Source organism: Rattus norvegicus, chromosome 14, assembly GCF_021556685.1.
Source record: "Rattus norvegicus strain SHRSP/BbbUtx chromosome 14, alternate assembly SHRSP_T2T, whole genome shotgun sequence".
Taxonomy (NCBI): Eukaryota; Metazoa; Chordata; class Mammalia; order Rodentia; family Muridae; genus Rattus; species Rattus norvegicus.
The window spans coordinates 61,424,195-61,436,423 of NC_141547.1; the positions used below are offsets into that span (position 1 = coordinate 61,424,195).

Sequence of the window (12,229 nt, forward strand, 5' to 3'; positions counted from 1 at the left end):
GGCAGGCTCTGAATGGGTGTTCCTTAAGTCTCTGTTTTAATCTTTGCCTCTCCCTTCCCTGCCAAGGGTATTCTTTTTCCTCATTTAAAGAAGGAGTGAAGCATTCACATTTTGATCATCCGTCTTGAGTTTCGTTTGTTCTAGGGATCTAGGGTAATTCAAGCATTTGGGCTAATAGCCACTTATCAATGAGTGCATACCATGTATGTCTTTCTGTGATTGGGTTAGCTCACTCAGGATGATATTTTCCAGTTCCAACCATTTGCCTACGAATTTCATAAACTCGTTGTTTTTGATAGCTGAGTAATATTCCATTGTGTAGATGTACCACATTTTCTGTATCCATTCCTCTGTTGAAGGGCATCTGGGTTCTTTCCATTTTCTGGCTATTATAAATAAGGCTGCGATGAACATAGTGGCTAAGCTCTACTTTTTAAACATAGGACTTTATGAACTGGGATACCCTGAATGAGTTGACAATAACACTCCCAGAAGGTTTCAGTTACTAAAATTCTCAACCTGGGTATGAGATTACAAGTAATTTGTTATTCCTTAGAAATAATCTGTCATACAAGGGGAAACAAGACAGGGTGCTGACTTTACTTTTGGTTGCCTACCATGTCTGGATTCTATTACTGAAGACTTCACAATGTAGGACACAGAGAAACCATGCTGGAACTGGCCTGCAAACTTCCTCTTTGCTACTTAGCTTTCATGGTCTAAAAAAGTGCTATTCAGGCCTCTGGGAGAGAAAAAAGTCTTATCCAGTGGCAACTTTACCTAACTGTAGTAGACACAAAATGCTACAATATTGATCTGCCAGACAAGATGTGCCCACTGGTGCACAGTGTCATCAACACTGTGGATGTAACCGTTTTCTTATTAAATCTGAGGCCTGCACACAACAGTGAATTCTTGCCTGGTGCTATAAATCGGGGTATATATTAGGAAGGTCTTAGTCCCTAAGCGGGAACCTACTGCACTTGTCTTGCTAAATGGATATACTGTCAAACTGTCTCCTAAGTATTTATGCTTTTAAACACAGATTAGTGCTTGTCCACGTCATCGTCCATCTGTTTATGTGTTGTCTGAAGTGCTTCCAGACTGAACCTGTCTTCTTCAGGTTCACAAAATATAGCAAGAGTTAAAGGAAAAAGGGTAATGAATTTGAAAGAGGAGGTGTATGGGAGCGTTTAGAGAGAGGGGGGAAAAGGGGAATGGGAACTACGCAATTGTATTAAGGTTTCAAAAAATAAAGGTGGCACACGCCTTTAATCCCAGAACTAGGAAGGCAGAGGCAGGTGGATGAATCTCTGTGAGTTTGAGACCAGCCTAGTCTACAAAATGAGTCTAGGACAGCCAGGGCATTTACACAGAGAAACTCTGTCTCAAAAAAACCATGAATAAATAATAAATAAACAAATCTTTAGAGATTGTCACTGTGAGATAGCAATAATCCTTTCCCATATAAGACTGTGCTAACCCACATGACTTGCCCTTGCCAATCTGATACTAAGCAAATGCTGGCAACTAGAGGCATGATAAGCACTCACACAAGAACTTCCGGGAATGCCACCACTTGGAAGCCAGCTGTCAGGCAGCAATAAACTCCTACCCAGACTCCTCGGTGATAGACATACAGAAAGAGAAACCATAAAGTGTAGATCAACATCGCAGCAGCTCAGAAATATGCTGACTGCCACAGAAGACCAAAGCCCATACCTACAGTTACAAATACATTGCCCGGCTCAGCCCAGCTAACCCACAGAATGTAGAATCAACTACTTGTCATTGATACAATAATTTGAAGTGGTGTGTACAGCAGTACTGGGTAGTGCCATACAGCAAGATATGTGCTTGTGAAACCCATGACTATGAGGAATTTATGTAACCAGGAAGCATGGGGACAGTGCACATGTCTAGAGACCCAGATAGGGTTAAGGATTTTGAACCTAAGACAGTTTGAGGCTAGCCCGAGTTCTTATACTTCACACCCTCATCTCAAAAAAGAAAAAAAAAAAAAAAAAAAAAAAAAAAAAAAAAAAAAAAAGAAAAGCACAGCTACCAATCTCTGACATCACAATTATAATGGAAAGGAAAGGGGAAGGAGGAAGAGGGGTAGTCAGAAAAGCAAAGAAAGTCCAAAAAGCCATGTAAATACAGTAGGCAAAAATCACAGCTTAAAAGAGAAAGTTAAAGGCACTAAGCAGTCCTGAGAAACAAACTTCGACCGGAAGAATCCTGGGAACAGAGACTCAACAAGAAGGCGGGAAAGCAGCTCCACTGACCTCATCACTCTCGTCCACTTCTATCCCACCATCCTTGTCGTCGTCCATCTGTTTATGTATTGTCTGAAGTGCTTCCAGACTGAACCTGTCTTCTTCAGTGAAGCATGGTGGACTCAGAGACATACAGGGATCTAAAACAAAGAAGACAATTATTAACTTGCCATACTGGAACACAGGCTATAGCTAGATGCAACTAAAAAGGAAAAAGAAATCAGACTTCAGACTAAGACCAAGAACTTTGTCTTAACACAATACATTCTAACATCAAAGATACAATAAACTTGGGTAAAAGTAAGAAATACAATTATCAATAGGCAGAGATCTCAAGATCTCTCTGTATCCAATAGTTCTAAAGAAAAAGAGATTTTCTCATGTTAAGAGAAAAAAGATTAACATAGAATAGACAGGGCTATACGGTTTGTACAACCCAGTTTAGTTAAAATGAAAGGTTGTGGAAACATTCAGAACAAGGAAGGAAGGGCAGTGTAAAATGGCTTTCTATGTATGACAATCTAAGAGACACTCTATCTGGCTTTTCAAATGTATCCTTTTTAAATCAACAACTTTTTTAAAGAAACTTTTTCAAATCTTATTTCTCGTGTTTTCTTTAGTATCTCTTCGTTGGTTAAACCCCTTCCAACAGAAGAGCAACAGAACCCTACACTCAAGTTGTCAGCTACAGACCTAGGGCTGTAGGAAGCCCGCCAAGCATGCGGCACTGGGCTTCAGCCCCAGGACTAAAAGATTAAAATAATAAAATGGAGGACTAGAGAGGGCATAAGCCATATAACTTCAGGCCGGGTGGATGAAAGTGTCTCTTCTGAGGCTATGACTCGTAAAAGCCCGTATGTCAACCAGGGACAGCCCTGCACTCCTGCTCACATCCTTTGTGCTGGTTGGTAGACGTACTGCCACTACTTTACTAAATCATTAAAATAATATCTAACTATAATATCAGTAGAAGCAGAGGTATGTATTCCTAGATGCAGTGATGTTAAGGTTTAATATAATTTGTGACATTACACAGTGTGATTATCTCATCAATACTTAAAATCCGGCCCTGTTGTGAACTGTCAACAGTCAACTGTGAACAAACCACGTGTCAATGGTCTTAGCTGTCTCACTCATCTCTAAATGGAAGCAAATAGACTAGGTGCTTACTAAAGTCTACGTAGTAATAGAAGAATGGCTAATTTGGTATTTACATTAAAAAAATTATAGTAAAGTGCCTGAGACTCACAGTTATTTTATTTTCTAAAACATAATTCAAACCCAAGTATCTACATGTTCCAGTTTATAATGAACTTAACACTTTTATAATTTTAATTCATCTAATGCTGAAAGAAAATAGAAAAGGAATTATAGAAGGTAGAAAATGGAATTACAGGCCACATGTGGCTCAGTGATAAGAGTACTTGCTCTCCCAGAGAACCTGGATTTGAGTCATAGCACCTACATGCCAGCTCCCAAGCACCTGTAGCATCAGTTCCAGAGGATCTAATGTCCTCTTTTGACCTCTGCAGGAACCAAGCACATAAGTGATGGCTAGTTACATGCAGGCAAACACCCATACACATTAAAAAAAAATTAACTACTGAAACCAGCTGTGGTGGCACACATCTTTAATCGCAAAACTCAGAGGCAGAGGCAGGTGATTTGGTGACTTGAAGGTCAGCCTGTCCTACATAGTGAGCTCTAGGGCAGCCATGGCTACAAAGCTAGACTCTGTTAAAAAATAATTTATTTATTTACTTAGTCAAGTCAAGATCTACATGATGTTTAGTCACCTACATCACAGGGTGATAGTTTCTTACAAGCGATGTAGAAGAAAAGAACTTACACTCCTACTGATCACACAGGTTTTATAGTTAAATTAGAGTGAGGACTATGCAGCCTTTATAAAGTCTGAAGATAAAATTAAGTGTAACAAATAACTTAGCAAATGCAAAGACAGACATGGACTGGGCATGGTCATACATGCCTACAATCTCAGTACTCCAGATGCATAGGCAGGATTGCCACCAGCCTAGGTGACATTGCTAATGCTAGAACAACCAGTGCTACAGAGCAAGAGCCAATCTCAAAACCAATTCCTTGACTGATTGAAATTAAGATGGGTAACTATTTACTTGAATGTACTTCATTAAAAATGTTAACTCATTAAAAAAAAAATACTGTCAAGGTCTACGGCACAATCTAACTTTTTAATAAAAACCTCTCACAAGCACCACGTTATACATACTTCCTTCTCCGAGGTCCAGCCCATCAATTAAATAAATGTCATCTATTGTGTAACCTACACTGGAACAGTAACCATGAACAAGAGAAAGGCATTCAAATATACCCTGGCAAGATTGGAAAATGAGGCAGCTACGACTACAGACATTCTAGCAAGGACAAACAGCTGGGACAAGGAAAGCAAAAGGTGGCTATGAAATGTTCAAGAATTTGAACTTTGTCATTCATATTCTCAGATCATTCTACCTAAAAACATCACTTTATAGTGTAGTCTAACAATCTGTGGTGGCTTTATATATCCTACTGTCTGTTCAGCTAAGCACAAAAACAGGGCAGAGACTATGTTCTTCCACTTATCACAAGTTCACAATAACTAGGATTTTGCTGGGTAATATTTTAGGCCTGATTAATTCTGATGCTTCATACTTTAGATCACAAACTTCTTTGCCATGAAAGGCAAAAACTGACTGACACTGGAAATTAAAAAAGACAATGCAGTCATTAGAAAGTTAAAAAGTATGATATACTTTTTAAAGTTCACAAGCTAATGAGAAAGAAGACACGCAGGTTCGACATTATGTTAGGAACTATTAAGAACACTAGCTACATGATGTCATGATTTGAATATGCTCCCCACCCCAAAAAAAGCCTTGCACTGGAAACATAATCCCAGTGTAACAGTGCTGGGGAAGAATCCTAACAAGGGGTGCTGGGTTATGAGAGCCCGCCTTAGGAACAGATTGCTGCTAACAAGCTTGAGGGTAACTTTGATCCTCTGCCCTCGCTTGCTCTCCTAACATCCCTCCCTATCCCCCCTTGCCCTTCCCTCTTCCAGCACCACAATGTAACAGGATGCTTGTACTACGGGCCAACTCCCTGATCATGAATTTTCTGGCCTTGAAAATGTATTTCTATTGTTTACACGTGGCCTATAGAGCACTAAAATTGTATATTATGGGAACTTGGACAAAGTCTAATCCAGACTAGGAAAGACAATCAGCCTATTTTTCTTAAAGTGCTTTTAGAAAATTCAAAAGGCCCTATAGCTGATGGCCTTGAGTGGAGAGAAAAGTATGCCTGAAAAAAAGTGTCCAGTGACAGGCAGAGAGTATGTGACATCACACATACATGCAAGTGGGTTCCTCTGTATGGCGTACGGAGCATAGGAAAAGAGGTGAGGCACTGGCAGGAGGTCACTAGGAGAGCGTTTGTCCAAAGCTTTCCTTTTCCATCCTAAGGGACTGGGATTTTATCTAAGGACTAAGCAAAGTAAGTAAGGGGGTTCAAGGAGGGGCAAACACAAGAAAATAAATGGAATGAAAGCAAGGCTGACAGGCACAGTCATGGGGAACTGCCACAACAAAAGCACAGGAATTCAAACACAGCAGATATGTAATGAAGACAGTTCTAGTATACGAGGTTTTGTGGAAGATGGAGCAATAAATAATATGACAAAAGTGATCTCCATTTCCACACAGAATACTGTTTCCTAAATTTAGAGTAGATGAGATAGTTCAGTGAGTAAGCTGTGCAAGCCTGGTGCCCTGATTTCAATCCTCTGGAACCCCAAAGTCTATCCCCAACCTGACTTTGATCCCCAAAATGTGGAACAGAATCAACCACAAAGTTGTCCTCTGACCTTAATAATTACAACACTATGGCATATGTGCCCTTCCTAACACATACTATGTATCTAACACACAATATTATTTTTCCCATTAATTACTTTACATCCTCACCAAAGCTTCCCCTCCGTCCTCTCCTCTGAGCCCCACCTCTCACATCCTCTTCCCCCATTCCCCCTGCCTTTCTCTTCGGAGAAGCAGGGACCTCCCATGGATATCAACCCACCTTGGCATATCAAGTTGCAGAAGGACTACATGCATCTTCTATTGAGCCTAGACAAGGCGGCCCAGTTGGGGAAAGGGATCCAAAGGCAGGCAGCAAAGTCAGAACACTTGCCCCACTGTTACAGAACTCACTCGAAGCCCAAGCTGCACATTTGTTACATCTCTGCTGAGGGCCTAGGTCCACCCCATGCATGCTCTCTGGATGGTGGTTCAGTCTCTGTGAGCCCCTGAAAGCCCAGGTTAGTTGATTCTGTAGTTTTCTTGTGATGTCCTTAACCTCTCTAGCTCCTTCAATCCTTCCTCCCCTCTTCCATAAGATTCCCCGAGTTCCACCTATTGTTTGGCTGTGGGTTTCATCCTCTGGGTGAAGCCTCTCAGTGGACAGATATGCCAAGTTCCTGCCCACAAATATAGCAGAATATCATTAATAGTGTCAGGGTGGGCTCTCTCTCATGCCATGGGTCTCAATCACTTCTGGGCCTTTTGGCTAAGATCAAGTGTAGAATCTGTTCTCATCAGTTTATTAAAGTGTGACTTAAGACCCACAAATGCAACAGCCATGATTTCTTAATTCTATTGCCATCTCTAATGCTTCCTTTTATTTCTTTCTCAGTTGTTTTCTAGGTTAATTCAGCAAGAATGATCACTTTAAATCAGATTAGCTGACGTATTTTAAAATTCATCCTACTCTACAAGATCCATGGCTGTGTATAAATACAGTATAATAGCTTCAAACATAAAAGCTGAAATCCTTCATTTCTGTCAGTATTTCATAAACCTTAGCTCCTAAAATGCACTAGTGAAAACTGTGACTCCATACCTGGAATATGATTCTTATCTAACGGCATTCACTTGTTCACTCATTCTTTTAAACAATGCCCATATTAGCGAGGCTCTTCCTGGTGCTGGGCACACAATGCACAGGAAGCATCCTCTTCATGGAGCCTTCAGCTTGTGTTAAACACAGTATAGCATGATGGATCCCTTTGCTTTCATATACTCAACGTTCTTTGAAAACGGAATCAGCATCAACAGAGTAAAAGACTTACCCTGCTTAGTCAACAACGGCAGTAAGTTCCACTGTGTGCCTGTATTCAAGGCCAAATGCCCCATCTGAAGCCTTAAAGTGTTTTGAAGTAAAAATAGTTATTTATTTCATCTTAAGTGGATTAAAATTATTTCCTCTGTTAGAATTATCTACTATTAAAAACCAAAGCCATTCTATAAATGTAATCTATTATCTCTAACCTATGTTTGTACCTTGCAGAGGAAATGACTCATAGAGAACTTGTTAAATTAAATAAGATCATACCTACCTCAACATAACACTTGGGATTTTAAGCCACTAAATCCAAGTGTCAGTATGATGTATATAAAGAAATGTGCCAGTACTTAGTCAGAAAAGGAGTATTGCTGCCACTGATACTGCCTGCCTGAGAAAGCAACTGATGGATCCAAAAAGCACACATGTCCGGTGGGAAAGACGCTTTCCAAAGTGACACTCCATCGCCAACATCTGCCTACATTCTCTACCTTACTTATCTTCGCACAGTGGACCTCGCTTCAATTCACATTTCTCTTGAACACACCACTGTGTAAGTGTGAACTTTGGTCCCACAAGCTTAAGTTTAGACTCTTATTCCCACACATGTGGCAAGCTCTGGAGAGGTCTCAGAGCCTTCACAAGGCAGGGCCTGGCTAGTAGGAATGTGTCACTATGAAGAGCCACCAAAGGTTATCCATACGTTACCTCTAGTCCTGCTTGCTGCTTCCTGGCCCCCTGCTATGTCAGATCCACTGCCTAAGTCTCTGCCACTATTCACAGAACAGTCCTCCATGCCTGCTCTACTGTAGTAGACCAACGACCTCTGTAAACACAAGGCAAAATAGACCCTTAAGTTGCTTCTGTCGGGTATTTGGTCATAGCAATGGGAAATAGCCACTCCACTATGATGAATACTTTACCTTATATTTAAATAGTCTCACTGTCTACCTCAATGAGTGTCATGTTTAAAGGTTTAATGCCTTAATGGTTAAGAGGTTTAAACTATATAAATATTCAAGGCTAAATGCTAACTACAAATCATTTATCTAGCAAATGCACAAAAGCCACGTACATAATACGTTAAAAAAAAAAAAGTCAGCTTGATAACCATGCCGTGAGACATCTGTAATGCGTATACAACTAAGAAGAAACCTGCGCTTATTATGCCCACAGAAAGAAAGTCTTCAAGGTAAAAGTGGCATCTGCATTGGTTCTTCAAAGTTCTCCATGAAGACACACACAGGCAAGAAAACATGTGGCAGTTACATTAAACACAATGATAATGGAAACATGAAATACCTACCATATTATAAAGTATACATAAGAAATTACGGTTATATATTTAATCTTGACTACTAAATGAGCATTGTTAGAGTTCAGAGGGGGAAAAGTAAGGACCAGTTTGTAGAAAGATCTACAGACTATTCTGAATAAAGGGAAAAATGCATAAATTCTTCACTTGCAAGGAAGCTCATGTTTTCTGTTTCCTCTGCCAGCAACAGGCTCTGTCCCTGATACAGCATGGCTCACCAACACCTCCCTTCATCCCAGGCACAGCCTCGCCTGTGTCCTCTACTGCCCCAAGCTGCTCCACAGCCCCCCCACAGTGTGCTGCACTGTCTTTATCTCTTCCCTAACTCCCACACTGAGACGCAGTTATGAAATCAGACTTTGTTTTGATCAGTCCTCTCCACACTCCGCACTGCCTAGAACAGGATCTCACTCACAGAAATGCTCCAACTTATTTGTTTACTGAATTACTTATTAATTGGATTTTCAATATAAATGTTTGGAGAAGTCTTTTAAGAAATTATTCAGGGAATTAGAAATCTAAGTGTGTCAATTGACAGATTCTCACTCCTTTATGGCTTAGGTTAAATCTAAGTAGGCAGTACGAATTTCATGATATTGTACTTCTGCTCACTTGTTCCGTGCTCATCTAAGGCTTAATATGAAGTCTACTCACTGTCAGATATTATTATTTACTGAGCAAAGTAAACAATACACTCTGAAAAATAACTAAGTGCAGCTTTAAAGTGCTTAACGCAGCCTTCGCAGGGTAACTATAAAGACACTGTGTATGGGCCTGTTCTGACCCACACTCTATCTATAGCATCACTATAGGCAGTACTGCCTAATAAATAATGTGCCTGATTTTACATGTCCACGATTGTCTCTCCTGTGACCTGATGAAAGAGATACTACTAAGTAACAGTGACAACGAAAGGAAATAATATGCACTCTGGAACCCACAAATAATAAAACCCCTTAGCAGGGTCTCTCCCAGCAGTGCTCTGTCTTTCCTGCTCCCCTCTTCTCAAACTCTCCCCACAGCTTCTTGCAGACTGTGGGTGGAAGGGAGGGCAAGGACATTACATAACACTGCCCAGGGCGGGCTCATACAACAAAGCAGGTTCTCCAATAAGCTAGTCTTACTCCCCAACTTAGAGGAAGAAAACACGAACAAGTGTGGGTGGAGCTGCAACAGGAAGTGAGTCTGCGGAGACGGTCTGGGGCATCAGTCAGTGAAGGGCTCTGAAGGGTCTACGAAGTCAGAGTAAGACATCTGCCTGCACTGAGTTCTATCTCCACACTAGAATAGCTTAAGGTTGGCGTGGAAGTGACACAGAAAAATGTCAAAGAAGAACTCAGAATTATCTGGTGTAGTAGAAATCTTCGCTCCAATTTTACTTTCTAATCGTCCACGTCACTGATGAACATACACACTGTGACAACATGTAACCCCCAGAGGCCATACTTTATGAAGCTCACTTCTACTGTTGTACACATTAAAAAAATGTTACTTCTTGTTGTACACTTTATGGGTTTGGTTAAGTCACTGAAACATGCAGCCACCCTTAAAATAGCATAGAGGGTAGCAGGCCTGCCTCCCAAACCCTGTGTTCTACATCGTCATCCCTCACTCCCACTTCGGGCAAATACAGATCTTTTAAGTTTTGTCTTCTATCATAGTTTTGATCCTTATCAATCAACCTTTCAGGTTTGGCTCTATTTGACCAGAAAACTAGGGAGATGGCCCAGTCAATAATGTGTATGCTGCATAAACAAGAAGTACCTGTTTAACAATAAAAGTCTAGGCCCAGCAGAAGGCTGTGAGCTCAAAGTAGTCAGACAGTTCGGTCCCCAGCTCCGAAAAAAAGAACCAAAAAAAAAAAAAGTAGTCAGACAGACACAGGAAGACGGTAGAGCTTGGACAGCCAATACAGTAGCACCTGAAGCTCCAGATTCATGACAGACTTTGTCTCAAAATGTAAGAATGACTGACAGACACTGACACCCACCTCAGGCCTCCACACACTCACATAACTCATGCACACACCTCACACATATAGGCAGGAACACAGAGTCATGTTTCTTCATTTGGGTTCATTTTCTTTTATGCTAAATAATGTCTTATTGTCTGGATGAACCAACTAGTTTATCTGTCCATTCTGTGCTGTAGACATCTTGGCTGCTAAGCTTTGCTATCATGAGCAAAGGTGTGCGTAGGATTCTGTATAATTTTCCAACTTCTGGATAAATACCAACAGGTGTGATCACTGGACTTGATGGAAAACTGATGTTCTGTGATAGTCAAGCTGCTTTCTAATGTTATTTACACCACTGTGCACTCTATCAGCAGTGTATGAGTTCCTGGTGTCAACAGTTCTTACAGTCAGTGCTCGTGGTCTTCCAAACTGAGGGGCATGACATCTCTCACTGTTTTCATCGGCATTTCCTACTGCTGTAATGTGGAATATGTTTCCATATGGTCATCTGAATCTCCTTGAAAAGATATTTTGGTTTTATTTTAATCTGGAGATACATATTTGCCACCCAAGAATGACTATCACAACAGTCTGCACAGTAAATTACAGAATATAAGGTACAGGGTAGGGATGTGACTCACGAGGACAAGCTTCCTGGCAACTAGCACAAAGCTCTAGGTTCTGTCCTCAGCACCAAAGAACACCAGAAACAAAGTATATAAACTCAGGCATGGTAATAAAGGAAAAAATACCAGATCACACAGAAATGACAAGGGAAGCTTATCAGGGAGAGGACACAGGCAGGGCTAACATTTCAGACCTAAAGGTCATCTAAAAAACAAAGATATTTTTCTCCTCCATTTGGCTAATCTGGACCATACAAAGCTTCTGAAATGCATCAAATACGAGGTCATTAAGCTACCACTGAGCAACATATATGCCATGTGCTGTATTTTGTCACCATTATCTATTGATACACAGACTCAGAAACCTAGTAAAAGATGGTGAGGCTGAAACGGTGAATGCAATCTTCAGTTTCCCTTACAGTACAAGTTGTGTCAGTAAACTTCATGCAAACATGAGTAAGAAATAGAGCCAGATAACTCTTAACCACAAGCCATGGCCACGGCCCACCAACCATGCACAGCATCACACCCTGCCAAGAGTTCGGCTTATCATCTTGGCAACTACTTAAGAATCTCATGATTAGGATTTGCTTAATTATTACCTCTGAAAGAGAAGAAATTATCTTGGATTTATTACTGCCATAAACAGTTCAAACGTTTATCAAGTCAAATATTTCAATGTGAATACTTTTAGAGCAAACATTAATATCATCGGTGACAATTCTCTCATATCACTCTCTAATATACCAAACACCAGATTCAAACTCACAGAGTGAATGATGTAATATCCTCTCAAGGTCAGCGTCAATCTCCTGTGTCTAGTATTGTCTTATTCTCCCTACAGCTAACATGAGACACCCAGCCTGTGTGTAGTAGAATAGATCTCAAAGAAAAAATTTTTATTAAGTTCTAT

General features: G+C 40.6%; 1 protein-coding gene and 1 pseudogene across 2 annotated transcripts in view; one reads left to right on the plus strand and one right to left on the minus strand.

Moving 5' to 3' along the window:
• The window catches only part of Stim2 (stromal interaction molecule 2), a 127,367-nt gene that overhangs the window by 73,433 nt on the left and 41,705 nt on the right, over positions 1 to 12,229 (minus strand). For both annotated transcript variants that reach the window (NM_001105750.3, XM_087582131.1), the window contains 1 exon segment: positions 2,289 to 2,419. In NM_001105750.3, the coding sequence (NP_001099220.2) occupies positions 2,289 to 2,419 (131 nt within the window).
• On the plus strand, positions 6,844 to 7,048 carry LOC120096843 (U2 spliceosomal RNA; annotated as a pseudogene).